Genomic DNA, 24603 nt, shown 5'->3' on the forward strand with positions numbered 1-24603 from the left:
TGTTTTAAATAAATCCAGTGCTATAGCAGCTGTTTAACAACAAAACAAAACAAATCTGAATAAGGGATATCTCTTCCACAGCTGTTTTTGTTTTGAAAGCTCAAAATCCTGTATTTGTTTGATACTCTGCATTTCATGTTGAATAGATTAAAACCACCACAAATTCATCAGGATGGTCCTTATATTATGTACATGTACATTTGTTCTGTTTCATATTTGAACTTGCTGACTATGGTAAAGAGATGCAGACAGCATATTAAAATATAAATTATTAACAGGTTCTGATATGCCTTCCCACTGCTATGAGAACGATGACAGGTGTGTGAGCCTCCATTCAATAATGTGTGGAGGAGGAGACAAGAGGTTGAGGTCTTCCTCTAATTGCATGTTGGCCAGAGAGAAGGAAAGTTGGTGCTGTTGTCAGAATAAGCCAGTGATCTGTAAAAGCCCCAGCAGAACTCTGATAATTAGAGCCTTTCCACCCCGACACTCACAAGATACACTCTCACTACTGCGGAAATCAAATGAGATCGTGCTTAAAATTAACCATAGTGATTACAGTGAAGTTGTAGCGTAATGAATGAATGAAATGGAGTGTGTTCTCCATTAGGGATGTTCGATCAAGCAGGAGTGAATGTAAGATCACTTTTTAATGTTAATTTTACACATAATCTGCAAAATAATAGTTATTTACTTGCTTTTGGAGTTCCCTCCAAAATATCAAATGGTGGGCTAAAAACTCTAAATTAAGGATTTGAGGGAAAGTGTCTGCCTGTCAATATGTCTCAGTTTTACTATAAAATATCTTTATGTCAATAAATAATGAACCGTGTGAGATATAGGCTTTAACACATATATAGGCACACATAGTTGGAATGGATGAAAGTACTTGGACACTATAAACTAAAGCCCTATTTTGTGAAATTAGTCTGAAATTACACATCTGTGTGCTGACACTTTGAGCTGCAGTCATCTGTATTAAAGGTGTTACACAAATAGGGTTTGGTTTTCCCAGGTGGTTCCCATGAATAAACATCATATGCTACCACATAAGCAGCTAAAGAAGTTCAACTTATGCAAAGATAGTCTTTATTTAATACCTTGCTAGAGTTAATAAAAAAACTAATCAATGACAAACAAAAGGTCACTGAGTCCACAGGTTTTTTAAGCACTGAGAATTGTACAAGTGCAGGTAAGAAAGCTTTTGTAACTGTAACTTTACATAACTGTTTTACATAAGTTAATAAGTATGTACATAGTTGCAGTAATGGTCATTTGTCAGGGTGGCTAAAATGGCTAAAATGAGATGGTAATAAAACTTTATCATCTTTTGTTTGTATTTTAGTTTTCTTTTATTTAACATGATTGTATTCTGTAATCTCTCTGTATCAGTAGGCTACATCACGTCTTCATATTGCTTATAAATTAAAAAAGATGGGCCATAAGCAAACTTGGGCAGAAGCGTGTGTTTTGTGATACTGTGGGTATCAAGAAAAGTCAAGATGACAACCTTGAACACAGAGTGAGCTTATCCCTGAAGACCAAGCCAATCAAAAAAACAACTAAAACATCCAGTTTAAATTAATACACATCTTTAAACACTAATTCAACTGACAGTACTCTGGAGGAATCTGACGGAGGTCCAAACCAAGGCTTGGAGTTCACCCCAGTCTCATCAGAGCATATGTTTTTAATTCTTCCTCTGGTGGTCACATACAATCATTATGTTCCAAGACGTCTTTGTCTGGACCTGCGAGCTTGGAGCTGCCGGATTGGCAATCTGATTGGCTGCTTGTTAAATTTTTGCATTATTTCTTTGATTCGTGACATGTTGGTGCGACTGATGGTGAAGTCACACCTGGTGGCGCCCATCTCATAGCCCACCTCGCACTTCTTACTGGTGAGGCTGTAGCCCTCTGCCCTGACTGTTACTGTGTACTCTCCAGGGTTCAATAAGCGCCAGTAATCCCCATCAGCAGCTGGAAACACACACAGAAACACACCAAATGAAGATATTCCATTTTCTGTTTGGGCTGACAGGAAGGTGTAGTGGCCATAGTGCTGAGGAAACTTAAACTCACTAACTCTGAAAAAGTTTACACTTTTTATGTTCTAGTGTTCTAATCGCTAGATAAATTGTACTTATAAAGACTATGTATGACTAGGTATGACAGTTACACATTATCTGTGCAACACCAGCATTGTGTAAATCTTCTTTATCCTAGAAAACTGAATTTAACATTATACTAAGCAGTGGCAAAGCATGATAACAGCCTATGTTTAAAAGCTATAAATTTGGAGAGAGTTCACTGTGTTCCACTTCTGGAAAACGGCAGACGAGATTCTTTTTTTTAAACAGTTCTGCTTTGTCACGTTGGATTTTCTTGGGCTTGGAATGCCGCCCTTATGTGACCTGGAAACAGTGTGGCGTATTTTTGGCCTTTGACTCATTCACAAAAGTTAGAGCGCTGCTCTCTTCCCATCATCCAAACACCCACATGACGTCTTTGAACGACATTCAAGACGAATGAAATATGACAACAGGTTTGCCTCTGCTGTTGATCTACAGTTGAACCAAAGAATTAACATGGACATGTGTGCTCACATTACTCATATATAAATGACATAAGTGATTCAAATTTCTTCCTCAAAGGCTTCAATATAAAATATTGCTCAGTATGGCAAAACGTCTTTCCTGCTATCACAGTGACTAAAGTTGATTCATCCTTATTGAAAGAAAACTGTTGTCTGTTTTTCAGAGTTCATACAGTTCCCAAGCAAATTCAAAGCAGCTGAAATGGAACAATTTTAAGATGAATAACCTAAATCTTTCCTGACTGCAACTGAGAATAGCAACCTTTCTAAACGGAAGCAGTGACTTATACTATTGTTCCAAGAATAATAATAGCTAATGTCTTTTTGGACATTCGATTTCACGCTCAAGTACTAAGCTACTTTGGTTTTAAGGGCTGCATTTTTTAGGCATCAATAGAGATTTCTTTGAAGATGAAAAATAGTCAAATCCATGGCAGAAGACTTCGGCGACAGCGGCTATGACTGTCAATTGAGTCAGACTCCAACCAGTAGCTCAGCTGCTTTGGTTCATGCTTTCTATTTCATCTTATACTGGAATAATAACATACTATAGTGAGTCATTCCTGAGCAATAAGCTGAAGTTGAGTCATTGCATCCTGTGGTAGCCCCTGCTGCTTTGATTGCAAAATCTTTGCTTAATCACATAAAATTTCAAAGATGAACAAAAACAAATCCATGTGCTGCAAAATAGGCGATGACAGCTGATTGTGTCCAGACAAATTTTAACTACACAATTAAAAAAAAAAAAAAAAAAGAACATGCTTATTTTACATTAGTTTCTCGCTCAATCACACATTAGAAGCTGAAAACCAGGTGACAAAATTTTTACCTGTGCGAATATCATGGCCGATGCCCTCCACAGAGATGATAGCATTGGCTATTCCACGCCCTTGCAGGTCCCTTACTACACCTTTGATCCCCCGATGCACCTGCGTACAGTATGAAAAGCATGACCCAGGCAACCATATGAATCCTGCCCCAAGTTTAACCCATCAACCTTGACTACATAATTTAATAAAATCTATTTTACATGCTGTGATAATATGATGTTCTGTTAGACTGAAGATCATATAATGTATGATCTTTTCAATCTTCAAGATTACCAATCAGAATACAACATTTCTAAATCTTCTCAAAGTGCAGATGAGAATGCAGCTTTGTCTGAATTTGAAGGGCAAGACATCTTTGCAGTCCTATAATCCACTGTACATTTATGTAATTTTCAGTCAGTAATGTCTGGAAATAATTTTTTTCTTTAGTCTTTCGGTTTTTTTGATGGACTGACGTTTGTAGACCATGCCCACTTTTGTGAGAAAAATCATAGGAACAAATTAATAGTGAGATATTGACTATGATGTTCCTAAAATAACAGTAAAATAAAAAAGCATGTGTTTACGTGTCTCGTTTGCGTGCACACAGGTTTTCTTGTGTGTATGTGTGAGGTGCGGGGGCTGCTTTGCCTCTGTACCTGCTCCATGAAGACGAGAAGAGACTCGCGATTGTTCTCCCACTCCTCAGGCAGTTCACTCTCATGAGGGAATTTGTCACAACCCACATACATCGACAACTCAAAGCAGTTGGTGTGCAAATAGCTGAAATCATTCATACCTGCCAAGAAAGACAAACATAGCTGTAGGCCAGCATCAGCTTAGGACAAAGTATTTTGTCCAGTTATTGGCCAGAATATATGGTGATAATTAGGAGTGAAATTGATATGAAGCCTGCTTTTGCCTTTCTTTATTTGTTTGACTTTGAATTCTTACATGATGCTTCAAGCTAAAACTCATAAGCTTTGAAACAGCCAAAGGGTTTCAGTGCTGAATATGTAGATGTGCTAAACAAAGCTACAGCTCAAAGGCTCAGAGCAGAACAGAGAAATCCTGCATAACACCCAGAAAACACCCAGGCAGCTATGTCCACTAACTGCCAGCCGCGGTGTGCCAGGACGCTCCGTTAATGGTGCCATCCTCCTTGGCAAAATCGTCTGTGTGGCAGGCCCGTCGGTTGGCATCAGTCATCAGGCGATGGGTGGAAGCGTAGGAGAAGGCCAGCCAGCGGAAGACATGGTCATCCGGGGTGGGGGTCTGCTCCCTGATCACCCCTTGGGAGCGGGTTTTGTCATATGGGAAGGTCACAACCAGCTCCCCTCCCTGGAGGTTACCACCCAATACAAAGGGCATCTTCTCCATCCATGCTATCAGAGCTCGTGTCTCCACAGCAACCTACAATGAGAATACAGGAGGGCGGAGGTTAATGTAATTCCTCCAATTATCTCAGTACTGTGCTAAATGAACTCCCTTGTACTGAAAACATTATTATTGCAATGTTTCTCTGAAGAGAGAAGAGGGAAGGCTAACTGAAATCCTATTCACATGCTCCCATGCTAAAAAGACATTTATTTGGAAAAGTGAACAAATTTTCATGTCTTCGTATGTTACAATCAATAAATTGATAAAATTGCCCATGATGTTCATATAATTAAACCAGTCCTCCTATCTCTAAGCACTGGTTGGGCTGGTCAGTGAGGCAAGCAAGGGCTGTTTTCACAGCTTCCTGAGCACAGATGGGGATCCCAGCTCTGCAGCTGCAGCAACTATTCTGGAGGCTCCGTGTGACTCACTCGTGGCTCTCAGTAACGTCAAAACACTTACGAGGATGAGCCTTTAATAGATCACTGGGTATATTTTAGTCCACAGCCTCTTCGTCACAAATGGCAAATGCATCCGCTTCTCCCAAAATAGCCAGCAGTGATATGACCACATGACTGTTTTACCCTTTTCAAAATGCAGAGGGGAACTGTTTGTTAAACTGCAGGAGGTGCAGCAGGTGGAAGATTAAAAATTGGTTTTGTTGTTTCATTTTGTAAACATTAAAATTAGTGAGTAGTACTTTGACGTGACCTTAAGCACAAAGTTAATTGGTTAGTAATACACTCGGCACACTTTTGTAAGAGTGTCCTTCTGTAAAGCCAAATCTTAAAATTGCATACTGTACCTGTAGGGTCGTCAAAATGTACACATTAAGTTTAAAGTTTAAAACACAATGCAATAGTTTCTCATATAGAGTTAATTGGACTCACTGAAGCGTTTTTGGACTGGTACCACTCTGGGATAGGCACGTGGTGGTTGAACATTTTTCGAGGGATCCACTTTTTGACCTCAGCTTCCCACAATATGGAGTTGAGATCAGGAAAGTTATGGTGAATGTCTATTCCATCATTGCTCCATCGACCTAGAGACCAGCCGCTGAGCTCAGAACCCTGTGAAAGAAAAAATAAAAGTGTTCAAATATGAAGGAAATTCAGAGAAAACATTATCAGCATTAACAGCAGCTCTGTGATCACAGATGGAGCCCTGTAACATGGTTCAAATGGCTTCCAAGCTTGCTGCTTTCTTGTTTATTTCAGCTTGATTGTTCTCTAAAAATAACTGGCAATGGTTTAATACACAAGGCTGGTTAGAACCAGTGCAACCTTACTATACATTTACACATTAGGGCATCAAATGGCATGATGTCATACACTGTATTGAGGGCAAGCACTGCTGGACTTGGTTTTGTCTCCCTACTTGTCTTTATTTATTCATGCTTCTTTAATATTGGGCCTTTAATCTAGCAGGCCTGCAGACGATTTACCTGACAACATGTGTTTCAGTGGTATATTACAGCAGAACAGGCAGCCCATGTCCACTCATGTTCACTCATATAACACTGCTCATCAGAGCATTGTTCATTTGATATGTTTCACCAGATCATCAAAACCAATTTTCCAGCATGCACCTGCACCACATGCACTCTTATAAAGGGAAGACCTGCCAAGCAGATATGGAGCTGTTTTCACCAGAGGCCAGCACGTGATGTGAGGTCACTAATGGCCACATTGCAGACCTACCACTTCAAAGGCTTTCTCATACCCATCAGGGTTGACAGATGGCAATAGATGGATTCTGGTCTCTTCCACCAGGTGACGGATTCGCTGGTTGCCTGACAAATACTCCAGACACATGAACTGCATCAGCAGGAGGAGCAGCTCTCGTCCCAGCACCTCATTACCATGGGAACCAGCCGTGTAACGAAACTCTGGTTCACCTGGTGAACAGGTTCATGGGAAGGGAGAGATGGGGAGCGGGTATAAAGGAAGATTAAATATGCAATCACTGCAACTACATGTGCAGCCACGCACGCAGAGAAAAACACTCTAAGGAACACAACATGATGTCTCTGATGGTGTTATTCTTGTGCATTAAATTGAGCAATCATGTCCTGTTTGTATTAAAACATACTGTTTCCTTAAATGCACTCACCAAGTTCATGCTCTCCTGGGTTGTCAGAAATCTCTATTGCATAAAGCTTGAGGCCACTTTGGCTCTTTCCTATATTATAGATCCGGGTGATGTTGGGGCACATTTCATTAACCACCTTCATAAGCTGTGGAAGGTAAATAATCAAACATCAGGAAAAAAAACTGAAATTCACTCACTTACACGCAAATTAGCCAAACATTAACTGACTCATTATTAAGTCAATGTTATCAGTTAACCAGTGGTTTGACAGATACGATCAAATGAAGCAGATAAGCTGAGTTTTAAACTGTTTCTTAGTCCTGTACATTAAATTGAGAAAACCAGAAGAAAACAACCAATTCTCTCATTGAGAAATACAGAAATGTTAACATTGTGATGCTGTTATTTAAATGAAGAGTACTTGTAGCCTCAAAATACTACAAAATAATCTCCATCTGATTGGAAGTTTCAAAAACACTCGCCAGTGCTGTGTCACAGACGCTGTTTAAATCTGTAGCCAGCGAGGCGAGATGTGTGAGAACCAGTCAAGGTAATTATAACGACAGGCTGGTAGAGGAGCTGATTAAAAAAGCAACAACTATTATTTACCGTGGGGTTGACACAAAGAACAAGTGCAACAGGAAAAACTAACAAGCTGTTGGTAAAGCAACTGCATTAATATGGGAAATCTGTGTCTACTCCTCCAGCTGCAGAACTCATTAACCAGGCAGGAGTGTTTTAATTAAGTCTGGGTTGAATCTTGACCCTTCTAACCAAGTAAAACATTACAAAAAAATGTCTGCCTTTGTTCATTAAAAAAAGATTAGCAGTCGGCACCTAGATTGTATTAACCAAAGCGTAGCGTTTTCACATCCACTACTACTACTTACAGAGTGTTTTTCTTATTTTTCTTACAGTGACTGGGACAGACTGTGTTTTAATCTGGTTGTAGCAAATATAAACTATCATAAAAAAGCTCCTTGGCCAAAATATGCCAGGGTAATGGCAAGGTAACAAGTCATCTTCCTCTTTGAAGATTGTATGTAATGTTCTTTCTTTCTACCTACTTGATGATGTATTTAAACTATTCATGCTCTGGTTATATCAGTATTCCCAGAGTAACTACATTACAGTAAAGGTAAAGGACATTCTTTAAGCAATGTAAGAGATGTCTTTTCACTCATCTCATGGGGCATGTACTTTATTATAGAGGCCACAGTGGGATTTTTCCATTTTAAGGTTCTGGCAGAGCAGTATTTAAACTGCAGCAGACGAGGGGAAATATGGTACCAGGTACCAGCGTTGAGAGAAGAAATGTCACGGGTGAAAAGGCTTCAGAAGCAGAGTTTTAAAAATACTCCTTCCTTTCTTTGTGAAGGCCTATTGAGGCAAGACACCCTGCTTGACACACATTACCCTCAAAGGTAGAGAGAGAAAGAAAAGAAAACCCGTCCATTTAACTCACTGTGACATTGCAGGCATTTCAGGCTGTTTTGCAATAAAGCCATATAACCTCAGCATTAATTGGAGTAAGTTTCACAGTGGGTCATAACAGTTTAGTACACCTGCAGTCAGCTGTTCAGCACAGGCAAGCTCCTACATTACAGAATATTAGTTTTCACTGCACTTGTACCTCCACAACCCCCCTAAGATAGAGTGTACCTGGTGACAAATACAGCTGTCCTTCGCTCTACTAACAGGCTACTGTTCATGACAACCATATGAATAAGTAATGTCAGACAACATGAGATGCCATATGCATTTTCATGTGGCTGGCAGCGCTCCATTGCACACTTTGTTCTTGCAAAGGACACAACTTGTCTGGTGTTGGCTCACAGTTACACAAGATGTTTTATAGGTGCACGCTCTGGGTTTCTTTGTTGAATAAGAAATAAAAGCTGGGCCTCTGTGAATAGGCTGATATCTGTTGTTTTCTGTTCACTGTGACTCACATGTCTCATATCTTTGTAGCTGTGGTGCCTGAAATCCAAGTCATCTGTTGTTATGACTTCATTCCGTCTGTGGTAATAATTGTTTGGATCTGTGGAGAATTAAAAAATATATTTGTTATACAATCAGTTATTAAAGAATTTCAATGAGTAGCTCTTAATTATAAACAAGGAAAAATCTACGTTACCAGGTGTGTCAGTACTATAAATGCTGAACATCTGGTCCTTTCCCCACTTTAAGTTCAGTTTAGCCAAATTTCTAAGGAACATATTTTCTCTTACCTCTACTGATATCTTGCCTTGCAGAAAGCTTTGCTATTTGGTGCCAAAGTTTTGAGGTATCTGCCTTTAAGGTTTCTGTTGCCACCCCAAACACCAAGGAAGTGAAAAATATTTTAATGCATTGTGCTCCCAGCACTCAGCAGCTACAGATTAATAACTCAAAAGCAACCTGTCCTTCCAGAAAAAAACATGCCCCAGTTACTGTGGATAATCTCAACAGACCTCAACTATTCAAGCAGAGGAAAGTGGCTGAAAGACAGGTTTGCATTCCTATAACTAGGGTAGAAAGTTAAAATTTCCTACTTAAAAGTAACTTTTTGAGTAATAGAGCTGTGACTTTAAAGGCTTTTGTGATTTCAAAGCATTTGTAATTCTATAAGACAGGATATTGAAAAGTTATCACAGCAATATCTGAAATGTCCTCCCTTGAGTAATAAAAGAGTCATTTTAATTCCCCAAAATCACATAGTTTTACCCTACCAGTCAAAAGTTTGGCCACACTCTAGCACTGAATTGAATGAGAAAGTGTGTCCAAACTTTTGACTGGTGCTGTACAGCCACATGACAAAGAGCTCTAAAGGCCATAGCAGTCATGACTTTTGTCTGACATCAGCAAAGAAAGAAATAGTTGGATTTTGTTACAGAGACAGAGTCTGCATAAGCAGGTGTTGGGGTAAATGGATAGATCAATCTATTCCCATACAATAATCATCCAACATAATTCCAGACGGTCAGATGATGGTTTTATTTTGGAAATAGCAATGTCATCCTGCAGATACTGGCCTTAGAGCACAAAATATACAGAATGTTTCACTCTGGAGTGTCCCCTTTCATCTTTTAGAGCGTTTGTTGGTGACTGGTCATGACATTTGGTCACAAAAATCACAAGATAAACATCAGAAATACACTTCTCATATTGCACACAGTAATAGCCCAGGAATACACAGCTCAGTGTGTTTGGCCAAGGCAGCACTAATGTCTATTACAAGGCCCAAAGCCTTATTCTGATATGTCTACCCTTCAGCAGCACAAATACATTAGTCGTCTTTGTCCATACAAACCCGTCACCTGACATGGGACATCCAAGGATCTCCACTCTCATACAGATGCTGCCTCTTGCAAACCAAGAGCGTGGGTTGACTCGAATGTATCGGGCAACTACTGGTGCTGGGAAGATGTTCCGGACCGGGATCTCCTTTTCTCTGTTGGCATGGAAGATCTACTGAGGCAAACACATTCAGCCAGATGATGAACATACAGTTAAGAACAGTACTTTTATAAAGTGAGAGTTAGTATATTTTAGGTTGCTGTAAAAAAGCCAAATGGCACCCTAAAAAAGTCACTATCTATACAGGGACCTAACATACAGTGGATTCTAAAGAAGCTTTTTGAGTTTGAGTAAATTCAGTGAGAACATGCAGAAGATCACGAAAACGATTTTAGACCACATAACCCTTTAACAAACACACATTCATGCACTGAGGGTTTATTGTAAATTTTAACACCCACAGTTAGAGTTCTTCTCTGCACCTTTTGGCATTTTGAAAGACAAACAGTGCAGTTTGGCATTTGGCACAAAAGGTGGGTGAGTGGGTGAGCGGGGAGCTTGTAGTAGAGACTAAATTAGTGTAGAGGCATTATCTCCCACATCGATGACATCGCCAGAGGAAGGGAGTGTACAGTTACAACAAAATTTCATTAGCTGGGACATAGGGAGCAATAAGGATATGATTCTCCCTCTAAAAATATCAGCTCAGTAAGATCTGCAGGTTCACTTATAATCAGATTAGTATTATTGCTATTATTCTACCACCAAATTTCAATTGCTTCAGTTTGTTGCCAATGTATTGTTGTTTCCCCTCTATTCAATTACAGGAGAAAAGAGACAACTCTGACAATAAGCTAGGATGAGGATCCCATCTGCTTGAGGATCATCAGTATTTACTGTTCCCCTCAGCTCATTAAGCTTGGAAATAAGCAGGGTCTAAATCTTCCTCTGTAATTGCTCTCAAGCAAGAATTCACTTTTTCATCTGGTTCCAGTCAGCCATGGACTTAGAAAACAAGCCTCCTTATGAAAGTTTGTAGCAAGAAAAAAAGAAAGAAAAAGTGTTTTAGTGTGATGATAATTGCCTGTTTGGTAGAAATATGTCTGAAGATACTAGTTTTAAATGTCATGACAGCTACTCACCAAGTCAACTGAGCCGTTCTTCAGTGTTATCCAAGTGTGACTGTCGTTGCTCACCATGACCTTGTACGAGGTCACCCAGTCACTCCTGTTAACATCAAATCAACAACATCAAAATCAAATCGAGCTTGAAAAGTCTGCTAAGAGATTTAGATAATGAGTGGAGATAGAGCAAACATGCAAACAAATGTAAAAAAGTGCAGCATGCATTTGCAAATGGTCAACACACTGTAAATTACAGTATATAGGCGTGGTAGCTAAGGGACTAAATCTTACACACACACTGTTGTGTCCTGTCAGAAGATGCTTCTATAGGGAACTGATTGTTGAAACTTTAAAACAGTGCAAAAGGAGTTTACTGATGACTTAATGTTGCATCCTGACAGATAGAGCTCTACCCGGAGTGTGCAGTATGTAAGCTGGCAGTGACTCCCATGCTGCTGGATAAAGACATCAGCGCTGAGCTGGTCCAGCTTGGTAAGAATTCCCAGTTCTGCTAATTAAAGTGCTGTTATAGACAGAAGCCCCTGAGCTGGCACCATGGACAGCTACATGCCCCACAGAACTAATTGAGGAGAAATTCTGTCTCATGCACTGGTATCTTCCTCACCCTTAGATTGTGCTGGTCTTGAAAGAAAATTACAAACATGGTCTCTTTAACTACACAGCACTTTCCAGATGTCTAGTCTGTGCCACCCTTTCCAATTAAGAAATATAAAGGCCAGAATTTGCCAAAAATTAATACAGAGCAAAGTCAGAGTAGGTACAGTAAATGGTAGGAAATGGAAGCTGTGAGCAGAAGCAATTGTTGTCTTTGTAATTGACTTAAAGCAAATTCAGTTTTTACCCCCATAGTTTATCACTGCTTAACTCCTTTAATCTTGCTTATTTGAAATGTTACCCAAAAGCTAAATACACTTTAGGCCAGAATCTTTTACAGTGAAGACGAGTTTTCTCTACTGTTCCTTTATACAATACGAGCGTACAATCAGTTCTAGCACAGAATAATGAAAAAACCCAGTCTTGTTGAAACGTGTGGACTGAGTAATTCAAAGTGAAGTTTTATCTCTACAGGCACCTTTCTTCATATGAAAACACATACACATGAATCGTTTATGAGCACTGAGTGGTTTGAGTTTATAGTGTAAATGACCAATGCATATTTTGATTAGTATTAGCACTATTTTTTATTTTGTTGTTCGGTAAATTGTGCAAACTAAAATATTAGGCATAGTTTGTTGAAACTATACTGAATGATTTTTAGGGATTTTAAACAGCACCTAAATAATACACAGTCTGGCACAGTAATACAATTAATGGGGATGTGTAGACAGGTCTCAGTGTAAGTATTTGAAAAATGTCTGTGTACTTAAAAAAAAAAGACCCAGCAGACTATTATACTGATGAGCTCAGGCAGTTGGAAGTAAGATTATTCTCAACACTTTGCATTTGGAAGATGCTCCGGAGACCCAATGGTTCTGTAATGCATCTCATAACAAGCTTCACAGGCACTCTTAGTAGCGCACAACTGGATGATTCATTTTAGTCACTCAGCAACAACCATAAATACTATGAAACTGTTAAAATGTCTTGTTTCCCCTTGATCTGAGTGTGATGAAAAAGCTTACGGCTTTCAAAACCTATTTTGGCTAACATTTTTAACATTTTTTTTAATAACACATTGACCTTTTAGGAGAAAGGAAAGAATGAGGCTGCACTTCAATCAAACTCATAAATCTTTAATCCCAGTGAGGGGATCAGAAAAGACTAGTGAAGGTTCAGAGCCGTATGGACAAAATTGCAAAACTTAGTGGGCGGGGCACACTGAACACTGTAAACATGATGACATTAGCATTTAGTGCAAAGTACTGTTGCCTACAAATACAGTCTCACAGAGCTCCTAGCATGAGGCTACTGGTCTTTTTTTCAGCCACTGATTAAATTAACTGCTGATCGAAGGGTGTGACTAATGAAATGACAGGGGTCAATGGAGACCATAGAACAAAAAGCTTTTCAGGGTGTATTTCCCAATGGACACATATTTTTCTGTGCACATTCAGGAAAGACAAATGGAAAGACAGATAACTCAAAAATAAAATAATACTCATTTATTTGTCTTGTATTTTGAATGTACTGTATTTTACTCTTCTGTTACATGAACTATAGGTCTGGTAATATAATGAAATGTATCATATAGTGCCTGCATTAGCCAACTTTTGTACAACAAACAATGAATCTAAGTTGAAAAAACTGGATGAGAGGCAGGTGGCACCCATCCTCCCCTATTACCCTTGTACAAGAAATCATCATTCTCATTGTGCGATCATCTGCAACTCTCCGTGCATGTCTGCAGGGTTCCTACTCACGACCAGAGGGAGCTCCTGCCTTGTGTGATGACCCCTGTGAACTTTGTCAGCCTCCTGGCATCCACCTCAAACCACTGCAGCGGGTCATCCCTCCCAGCGCACCAAGCCCCATCATAGAGGTCATCTTCATGCAGGCCAGCCTGCAGGCCAGAAACAGCCATGCGGAGCAGAACTGAATCCCAGATGTACATGTTGACTCATACACACACACATCTATGCATGACACAACACACTGACTGGTAACAACCTCTTTTTTGTTTTTGTAAGAAATGTATTAAAGATTACCATTTCAGCAGGCAGTGGAGAGGATGAAATATGCAAACGTTAACATAGCTGAGACATTGAGATGTTATCCTACTGAAAGCTAGATAAATGAAAATTTTATTAAATAGGTAGAAGTTACATTGCTCCAACTAGACTGAACAAGGGCAAAACAAAGCCAGTGAATAACAGGAATTACTCAGCCCTGTCTCACATCTGTGAGACACTGTCTGAGCCTCTTTCCAAATCCCAGCATTTCTGACTTTTCTGCAACAATCTTTCTGCTTATTTTACTGATGTAATGTGCGGACACATTTTCATGACACTTGCTTGGTTCAACATCTGAAAATGTTAAACTAATTATAATGCATTTACATGCTTCTCAGGCTAAAGAACTTGTGCTGCACCAATCCACAATTGCTTCCGAGTGAGAGGTGTGAACTGTCACATACATGCAGTATGCTGCCAGGCCACATTACTCATCATCCTCACCCAGACTTAATCATTTACATACTATATACATGTTGTATCTACTAAAAATCAAATAAAACTCCTTCATCATATAGTCATAAAGTCTTTAATTTATTCTATTTAGTCCTATGTAGCATCAGGATTTCTGTGACAATGTAATTTTGGCTGAAATTATCCTTCTGCAAAGATGCACATAAATATCTCTGTATGTCTTTGCATTGAACTGGATCCCTAAAGCAAAAGTGCATGTTTGGGTTTGCTGTTGAATGGTGAATGATATTTGAAAATAATTACTGTACCTTTATGTTTGTTTGTGTCTCAGTTACTGTGCAGAAAACTTTACACATTTGTTGGTAAACTGAATTCAGTGACACAAGCAGGAAAGTCTGGCAATGGAACAAGTCATTACATTTTGGTGTCAATCTAGATCCAGGTGCAGCCCTTGACCTTTCATGAACTTAAATGAAAAAAATCTGGCACATGTATCTCCTGACTGTCTATCACTCTACAGTATGTATGTATTTCGCCGCCAGATATTGGTACAGTTTCAAAACATTCTGTTCTGATTATGTACTCCTTATTTACAGGTTTTATCCAATCTCAGCACTAATATTTCACTTGTTGATATTTTCCTGCCATGCATTTACAAAAATCAAAAAAGTCCCATTCATCCCATGACTGTTGGTGTCTGGAATCTAAACTGTAACAGCTACAGAAGTGGAAACAAACCAATGCTTTGGCCACAAGCCCAATTCAACAGGCGACATCTGCTTTTGATGTGTTTCTCCTGATTTACAGATAATTATTCACTAAAACGGACATTATCTCTGTCTCTATATGATCCCTGATGGGCTCTCACATACAGTATACTCAAAACTACAAATCCTTTGTTTTGTTAGTTTCCTAAAACATAATCCCCGCTGTTTTGAGTGAATTAAAACCATGTGTGCGTGTGTGTGTGTGTGTGTGTGTGTGTGTGTGTGTGTGTGTGTGTGTGTGTGTGTGTATTTCCTTAATTGCGTAGTTAGGTGCAGAGTAATGCAGTCTGCAGGCTGCATGCAGGCAAATACTTCCAAAGAAGAGTTTGCACTAACGGGAAATAGCTCTTCTCCCAGATGCCAATATTTTTATTAGGTTTGGGGATGTGTCACTGGTTTGATGGCAGCCCCTTTACTTTCTCTGTTATCTTTGGAGTATTAAAATACGCTGCAAGCTGATAATGTCATCCATATTAACTGAGGAAGAGTGCGTTATCCCAACTTTCCATGCATTTTAAATGTGAACTTAAACTGATCCTGAAATGAAAAGTCACCATCTTTTAATCATATTTTGTGTGTATTGCAGTTTTGATTTAAAAACACTCCACAAAACACAAATGCTTCCAAGGAGACATAAGATTGCCCAGGGTATAATGCAAGCCCTAACATTCCTGGTAAGCTTGCCCAAGCTACACTGACACTTTACATTCCCGTTTTACCTGAATGTTAAGACGACCTCTGTGTGCTCCAAGGCCGTAGCGCTTTGTAGTTGAGGCGTGAAGCTGGAAATCATCAATCTTCAGTGTCTCTAGTCCCATGGGAGGGCATTCTGGGTAACAAGAAGGAGAAATGAGCCTGTTATGGTGATGTTATGTAACATACACTGCATTGCTTTTTGAGCAGTACAGCTCCGCAGTCAGGGACCATGTCATACCTTGATTCAACAGCAATGACTTTGCACGGTGAGCTCAAATATATGTTACTGAGATCTAATAGATGCTCTGTACAGACATCCTAATGTTGTTAACACACAGTGAGCTGTAAACAGTTTCATTCTAGTAATATGAAAGGCACAAATTAAAGTAAATGTGATTGTTGTCATAATGGCCATTACCAGTGCGGATGCGTCTTCATCCTGCCTCTCAATGAGACACTCGCTCAACAAAAACTCAAGATGGAAACTCTTTCATCAAACAAGTGCCCTCTGCAGCTAATTTGATCACATGCAGTACAAACATCACATTTTGAGCTTGAAAGGAGACAAATAAAGACAAATTCATGCACAGCCAATGAAACAACTGATTTTCTCAAAGCCATGGAAGATCAAACTAAAATGCTGAGCCTTGATAAATGAAAAGGTATTTAACAGCATTGCAAAAACATTGATGTCTACACAGTTATGCATTTGAAAATGTGGCAATGTGACTAATAACTGTGTACTATGAATTACTTACTTTCGGTCATTCTGAAATGCATACCTACCATCTACCTGCACCCAGAACACATGATTAAACTTTGTTTGATTATTGTTGGAATAGCATGACCCATACCATTATCCTAAAAGGGATAGCTTTTGAGCTGTCATTAAATAATGGACTTCAATGCTGTTAAGGATTTGGATTTTGTTTTGCAGATGTACCCATTGGCCCTAGTAAATACCTGTACCAGGGCTGGACTATTCTTATAAAACTGATCACCTACATTTTTTAAATGCATCCCATAAATACTCAAACACAGGTGTGTACGTTCGAATCAGATTGTTTTGGTGCCAATCCCATGAACAGATAAGATGACAGATCAGATCAAATTTACAAAAAAAAAAAAAAAAAGATTCTTAAAGACCTTCTGCCTACATTCCTGTAGCATATCTTATATATAATGTCTATTTCCTTCAGTATACTCCCATACAGTGCAAGGCAGACCGACTTAATAATTTGACAGCAGTGACAGAAACATTATGACTTACAATTTCAAGTAATGGTCAAAGTCCAAAATTGCTGGATCATACAATTCCCAGTTGATATCTTTACTGGAGGTACTGATGATGCAATTAGCATTCATCAATAAAAATGGCATAGCAATGGTTTGGCAGTCATGCAGCTGTATTCTAGGCACTCTGGCTTCATTTTAGAAAAACCCAGTCTTTAAAAGAGAAAGCTGTACATCACTTAAACATGTTTTCGTTTAACTGCTGGAGGGGGTTTGCAGTTTATTTGAACAAATGCCTGTCCTTAAGTAATTGCAGACACTGAGTTGGTGTTCACTAAATAGAGCTCTTTGTGTAAGATTGGATCATCTTTTACACTACAATGGATATCACCCAATGAAGGCCAAATGGGCAAATCAAAGCTGGTGTGTGAAATCTCTGTAACCCTTTGGGTCAGATCAAGCAGTCTGCAGACTTTTCTGGACCACAGTATTGGAATTTCATAGCAAGAATTTCCGATTGAGCACCAGTCTGTTTGTACAAGCAGCAGTTGCTGCACATGTCACTGTCACAAAGCCAGGACTGCCTTTCTAAATGAACACCCATGTTGAGCAAAGAAGTCAAAGGAATTTTAAGAGTACTGTGGCTCCGTATAGTTGTTTGTACAGAATATGTGACTCATAAATGAATGTCCCTTTGCTTTGTAAAAGTGTTTTAATAGTATTATTTGCCTGAAACTCTGAAATTTGCCACTTGCAGCAGGACTTTAAGAGAAGCCACAAACAAATGAAAGACAGCTTTATTTATAAGGAGCAATTCAAAGCATAAAAGTTGATTAACAAGCCGGGGGCAAATCCGAGACCAGTTAGTAAACTACTAACAGTAACTTTATACAGCAACAAAAGGTGCTGCGATCTATTTGTGAACCTAATTGTTTAGATATAAAATATATAAAATCTTTATTTAATAACACACATACTGTAAGTCCACAGGCTTTCTGAATGAAGCCATCACAACATATTAGGGACAACCAGGCCCTCCAACCAGCCCAGAGGATCAAGGTTAGCAAGACAGAAAAAAAAAAATAAATAAATAAATGAGAAAAATAAATGGGTCCCTGCTATGTTCCAAAGCCCTAAATCATTACTGCCATCTGCATGCAATCCTTCGCCAAAGGACCCAGACAGAAACACAGCACCTGGTTTCAGCAATAACGTGTAATAGAAATGAGAAAACCGACAGTCAAGGTTTTGTATCTAGGCCACTTGCCATATAACTGCTGAGGACCAAAACCAATCCTTGGATCAGTATAGTTCAGACTATGTTCATCACAATTTCTCAGTTCACATCTGGTGCTGCAGTAACTGTATGATTTATTCATATTTTAATATTTATGTATGATATGGCAACAATATAAACAGAAATTGTGTTCTGTAAACTTTAATAATTAAAATGTGTCAAAAAGTGTTTGATATTTTCTTAACAGCATCGTCAGCAGACCCAAATTGCATTTTCAGAATAGTCACATTTTGAATTTTCCTGGATTTCCCAAGCTTCTATGACTGTAAATCATGTGTTTTAATTATATATTTATTTGATCCTGAGAGTGAGTAGGAACAACACAGAAACAATCCACAGTCAGTGAACTAACAGAGCATTGTGTATTATATATCATTTCTAAAATGTGAAAAATTAAAAAACATTTGCTGATTACCAATATAAGATATAAGATACACAAGATATCGTACCAGATCACGTTAGGCCGTACAGGGTAGCAGCATACTTGTGTATGCAGCAAAGCATTTTATTGACTGACTATTCATCTGGCATCATTGCAACTCACACAGCTGCACAACAGCCCTGGATACAAATTTTACTTTTCAACAGCCCAAGCTTTTAAGAACTTAGTCAATTTGATCCCCAGCCGTTTTAGCGTGACAGCGCACATGTGACAAACTGTGATGTCTGAGCAGAAACAACTTGTTTTAACAATTTCTGTTAAGTCTGATGGGAATAATGAATGACCTGCTGAAACATCTGCTGAATCAAGCTTTGAAAATCCCTGCTGGTCTCATATCCCATTTTAATGAATTCCCTATTGTTTTGGTATGTTTGGATTTGTCATGGACTGAGGTTCTGCTATACCTCTGACAATGGTAAAATAAAGAAATTGTGGAGGCTAAAACTATTTCACAATCTGAGCAGTAGAGCTCTTGATGTTTAGGATTTTTGTTACCCTCAACGTAAATCAGCTGCTTCTAGGAGATGCTGAAGCAAATTTAGAAAACAGACTGGTGTTAAGTCAAGCATGAAAACATGAGTTTGGGAATCTGAGGTGTCCAGAGCTTAACTGTGTGGGCTGCTTTATGCCAGGCAAGTCGCCATGGAGCTCTCATTTTCCTACATGCAAGAATGTCCAAGTTTCTGCTTCGGTTCTGCATGCCAAATTAAAATGGCAGTCTTTCTGTCTGTCTCAATTGGTTCCTTACAACAGTTTCAACATAAACACATAAATTTACCATTGGCCCTCACACCCACTCTTACCCGCCCAGCATTATTAAATACAGCTACCCATTATACTAGAAATGTGTGTCATTCTGCGTGTAAGGGCAGTAAAGGCAATATCGGCACGTTCAGAGCTGCGGAAAGTCTGAGGTCAAAGCACATGTGCTTTGCCCCAATTCACGCTTTCAGTCAAGCAGGGTTAATCTGTCATCCGACATGACAGGAAGACTACTAGGGCATCCTAGCTTCAGTTTAGCAAATACGCAATGATGCATGAAAACCAAACACAATGCTTCATAGGCACAGAGGACATCAGTGCCTATGTGGCTTGACTCCACATCTGAGAGCATCATTTTATATTGCCAGACTTTTCCTCTCAGGGAAAATATGCTGTTTGAAAACTATTCCCCTTTCCAAAATATTTGTTATCCCTGAGAGAGTTTGTTTCTCTTTTCTCCATCCTAATAGCTCCCGTGAAAACAAAGATATGATCGCTGCATGTTGGGAGAAAGATGATTTTTCATGAGTGCAGGAATTTCCCATAATAAGTGAGACTGTCACTGGTTCTTCACTTACCTTCTGTTATTGAGCTGTATTGTCCTTTTCCTTCTGAGATGCTGTTTTGGGTTTTTAGGGCACTCTTCTTCTTCTCTGCCTTTTTAGTGGGCGTTTTCTCTAAGGAAGGAAATTACAATAATACAGGAAGGAACAGAACATTATATATGTATAAATAATATTATTTTAAAAAGGGAACTGTAAAAGGTTGAATCATTTTTAAAACTTCTGATTTATTGTTGTCAGCAACGAGAGGGAAAAGCAACAATAAAAAGCTTTGGCTGGATTCAGTCCTACACATATGGATTCAGGATTGGGGACTGAGGCAAGAGACCAGGTCTGGGCACAGGATTTGAAAACTTTTAACTCTTGTGTTTCTTACATTAGCTTACAGTAGCTTAGATGATGATGCATTTTAATTTAGACTTTTGAAGATTTTTAATAAAGCAAATAGATAAGTGCCTAAAAATCTAAAAATATTCTGTACATGAGTCAGGTTGGGAGCAGGTGTTGCATTCCTGCAGCTGTAGATGGGAGTGAGATGTGGGCTTTTTATTTATCTGGAAGTCAGATCAGGACAGGAGCTAAAACAATCCTTCTCCCATCTTAAAGTCTTTAACCTTATCTTTTTCTGGGGACTGGTTAAATGTTTCACAGTGCTCCAAGCTGCATACCTGTATGGGATTCAACATGACATCATTATCACATAAGAACAACGAAAATGAAGCTTTTGGAAATTATAAATAATACATAAAAAAATAAATCTAATCATACAACATATATTCAAACATCTGTATCCTGGACCACTGAACCCATCATCTTCAACAAAGAGTTTTAAGTGCTGAATTAATTATTTAGTGGTAGTTGGTCTGCACAATTTATTCTACTGTCAACTAAAATGCTGAAAATTGTAGTCTACTTAAAATTCGTTGCAGTCACTTTTCAGGGTTCAATAAAACCCTTTTGTTTCGTTAATGTGATGCAGTGTACTGGAGATGAAACAAGCAACCTTCACCAAAGGGAAACAATGCCTTCTGTATATTTCACTGCTACTATGTTTCCCACATAGTCCCACCTGCAGCAGGTATCAGTGCTGAGACACGTGAAGCCAGATACCTGAAACATGAGGTCACTGTCGACACAGCTGCTCTAAATTATTTGCCACCAACCAACAGAAACTCTCACGTTTCTGACCATCCTCCAATCATCTGGCAGGATTTCAAACATACCCATAAACCTGCTGCTGCATGTGCTGAGGGTCTCATAGAGAGAGCTTTGAACTGTACATTTCTATACAGATTACAACAGGACAGCATTACCGTGCCTCACCTCTTCTGGGAAAACATGGATTTCACATGTGTTCTGGATCCTACACATCATGCAGGGCTGACCTCTACCTTGCATGAGGCTGTTAATCCTGCTGTTGTGCAGTGGTCACTCTGGTCTATGGGTTTGAGGGAGCGAGGAAGAGGACTACCTGAGTAGCTTATTGTTGTTTTTTCTGCAAATCCATCACTGAATTCAGCTGCTCCTCTGAAGTCCCAGAGGAAACCAAGGTTCAACCTGATGCCTCAGATTTTCACTTGACTTCGCCAAATAGTGTGAGTGTGTGAGAAAATGTAATTAAACAGCAGTTTTCTGGAAACACTGAATTGCAATTTTGTTGAAAAACATTTTAGCTTCTTCATCTGAAAAGCATCAACTAAGCCATGAAACTGGCATCAATTTATTTTACTGTTGACTGTTTAATTCCAGTCTTTTACTTTAGCTTTACTCAAAACTTAATCTCAATAGGGTGAAATGATTAGACATACACATTGAGAGAGTTGCAACAATGACAGAGATTACAATGAAGGCTTTAGCAGAACCTCAGTTTCTAGCTTAGATGTTGATTCACACAAACCTCTACAGTCAGAAAACCGTTGCAGCTGCTGTGAAATTTAAAAAAGTCAATATTGTACTTGCATGGGTAAGATGATTTGTGGAAAATTTCTAAATTCAGAATAGAGTTATTCTAGTAAATATACAAGAGGTCTTGAGAATGGAACTGTAAGAAAAGAAGGACTTTGTGAAGTTGTCCTGCTAAGACATGGAAGTGCTTTTACCTGGTTTTGCATCAGCTGTGCTTTTATTCTTCTGCCTGCTGATGTCTGCCTTTCCCTTGGGCACTTTCTTGGCAGGGTTTTGGCTTGGGTGCTCATGCCTGTCAGTTATCGAGGCCACAGGCTTCTCCAGCAATTGGACCCGGCTGTACTGTTCTCTTGTCAGCAGCTCCTGCATGTAGTAATCTTCATCCTCACCAACAGAACCATGGCTGATATCTGCAAACCCCACGAGGAGTCCCAATAGAGCCAGAGGGGTTAAGAGGCTGAGGCACTGTCTTGTCATGACCCTGGGGATCATCTCCAGCTTAATGTCCTAATGCTGTCTCCAAAGGAGCTTGCTGCTGCTGGGCTGTGTCCCATCAACTGCTCCCGTTCCTCTCCCTTCCTACTCTAAAATACAGAGAGTTCACAAAGTTTTCAGAGCGATCCAAGTTACTGACGAAAGCAGCGGAGCCAGAGGGTCCATGGACGCCTCAGCCTGGGAAAAATGCAGTGAGGGAGGGAGAAACACAGAGAATAGGAGATGAGGCAGAGGAGAGGCAAAAGGCAAGGGGACAGATAGTACACTTCCCTCCTTTAGATGCTGGCAAGTGGATCCAAAAATACCCTTTTTCTTGGTCTGTTTTAGATTCAAACCAGTCCAGGATGCTGACACATTGCAGAGTCATTTTAGTGTTCTGTGTATAAGTGAAATAGACATAGAAATCTCTCTCGGGAAACATACATTGACAAGATCTGTTTTCATCTCCATCTCCTCCCACTCTGTCTGGGGCAGGCGCTCCTTTAACCAGAGGCAAGTTTCCTATTTCTTGTGGGGGAATCAATGTGGGGGCTTAAACAGCTCCTGTACTTCTGTGTGTCCAAAGGAGAAGCAGAGGTGAGCTTCTGATCCACGAAGGGGTGTGTTTATATTGGCATAAAATCTTCATTTGCTTATCACACTGTGTGTACAGCACTGAATTTCAGCTAACACATACAATCCCTTTACTGGGAAAGATAATTAACTGGGTGCTCCTCCTCAAGCTGCCTCATTTGCTGAGGTTGTTCGCGCTTCAGTCAAGACCTGTTTGGACTCTGCAGTAATTTACACATTAAGCTGGCTCAAATTTGACAGAACAAACTCTCCGTAGAGCATCCAGGCATGTTCCAACACAGGGATGGAGCATTGCCCTTTGTGTCACAGCTCATCACATCAGTGTTTCTCATGAAGCTTTTCTTCCTGACTCACCCCTGATTAAATGCATAGTTTATCAGTGAAAAGGATTTCAAATTCAATTGTGATTAGAAGACAAAACTTCTATCACAAGGATCCTATCATAAAATCTCTGGCATTTATAACGTATTTGGATGTGTTGCTAAGGAGAAAAATGTCTTCCATCAGGCTTAAAAGATTTTGTCATAAGGAGTGGGGATTCCCCAGAGCATTTTCACAATTAATAAGCAGAACTTTTGACATTTTGTCAACCTGAGGCAATGCAAACTAGGGCAAAGATGATAATCCCTTAACAAGCCTGCTGCCTGAACATTACCCAGTTAAAATGCATTGGTTCATTACACATACTGTGGCTGGACACTACTTACCGAGACATCTGAAAAGGTTGTATGCAAATCAGACTTTACAACTGAGACCAAGAGAACCTCTGAATGGAGGCTAAAGGACACTGAAGCTGCAGGCTAATCAAAGAAGAATGAGTTCTGGCGTGGGTGGACAGCTCAAGGCTGGAAGACTCCATGCTTGGCTGGCACAGTCTTTCACCAGCCAGGAAGGCATTCACTTCGCCCACTGCACATCCAGACATCCATCCTAAACTGTCTGGGAGGAAGAAAGAGGTAGGAATCTAAAATCAGGATAAGAGGAAGGAGGGATAAGAGTACTGTAACATGAAGTATCCTCCCCTCCCTTTACACCTCAAAACACCTGCAGCTATCAGAGGACCTGGTTTCTCCAAATGCATGACTACACTGAAGCTGCTAATCCTTTGTGCTCTGTATCTCATGTAGGTGCCTGTGGTTCTGATCTTGTGATAAACCTGCCTTTATATTACATTCACATAATGTAAGTACTGTAGTTTACAACTTAGACATGGTCAGCATTTTATTAAAGCATGAAATTATTTCCTAAGCTGGGGGTCTGACAGAGGCAGGGTGTCTGCATTAAAATACATGCTGTGGTCTGAAGTAGGTAGATCAAACAGTCACTTATCAGGCTGTGGAGCAGAGCAGCTTAAGGCAGGCATGTTGTGACAATAGCTGTCTCTCTAAGTGAAGAACACCCAAGGTACAAGAGTGATGACTCCCACTTCTCTGCATAATCTCATACAGGGAGAAAATCTCTGGCTGAATCCTTATTAATTGGACATCA

General features: G+C 39.6%; 1 protein-coding gene across 1 annotated transcript; it reads right to left on the reverse strand.

Moving 5' to 3' along the window:
* Positions 1-438: 438 nt before the first annotated feature.
* On the reverse strand, positions 439-22934 carry cpxm2 (carboxypeptidase X (M14 family), member 2). The gene is made up of 14 exons (XM_026316209.1): positions 22242-22934; positions 20158-20256; positions 15869-15978; positions 13660-13799; positions 11297-11381; positions 10175-10325; positions 8828-8916; positions 6897-7020; positions 6485-6681; positions 5675-5854; positions 4520-4817; positions 4064-4203; positions 3425-3524; positions 439-1979 (listed from the first exon to the last, which is right to left on the reverse strand). Exons 1-14 carry the CDS (start codon positions 22537-22539, stop codon positions 1723-1725), a joined length of 2268 nt encoding a protein of 755 aa, XP_026171994.1. The 5' UTR covers positions 22540-22934; the 3' UTR covers positions 439-1722.
* Between the last annotated feature and the right edge of the window lie 1669 nt (positions 22935-24603).

This window comes from Mastacembelus armatus, chromosome 19 (assembly GCF_900324485.2).
Source record: "Mastacembelus armatus chromosome 19, fMasArm1.2, whole genome shotgun sequence".
NCBI lineage: Eukaryota > Metazoa > Chordata > Actinopteri > Synbranchiformes > Mastacembelidae > Mastacembelus > Mastacembelus armatus.

What these genes read in the sequence shown, in the direction of transcription:
- cpxm2 (XM_026316209.1), bottom strand. Translation starts at nt 22,539, where the DNA reads ATGATCCCCAGGGTCATGACAAGACAGTGCCTCAGCCTCTTAACCCCT. An exon ending in AGAACGGCTCAGTTGACTTG is followed by an intron (nt 10,326 to 11,296) that starts GTGAGTAGCTGT and finishes TTGCCTCAGTAG; the next exon opens with ATCTTCCATGCCAACAGAGA. An exon ending in ATGAGAAAGCCTTTGAAGTG is followed by an intron (nt 5,855 to 6,484) that starts GTAGGTCTGCAA and finishes TTTCTTTCACAG; the next exon opens with GGTTCTGAGCTCAGCGGCTG.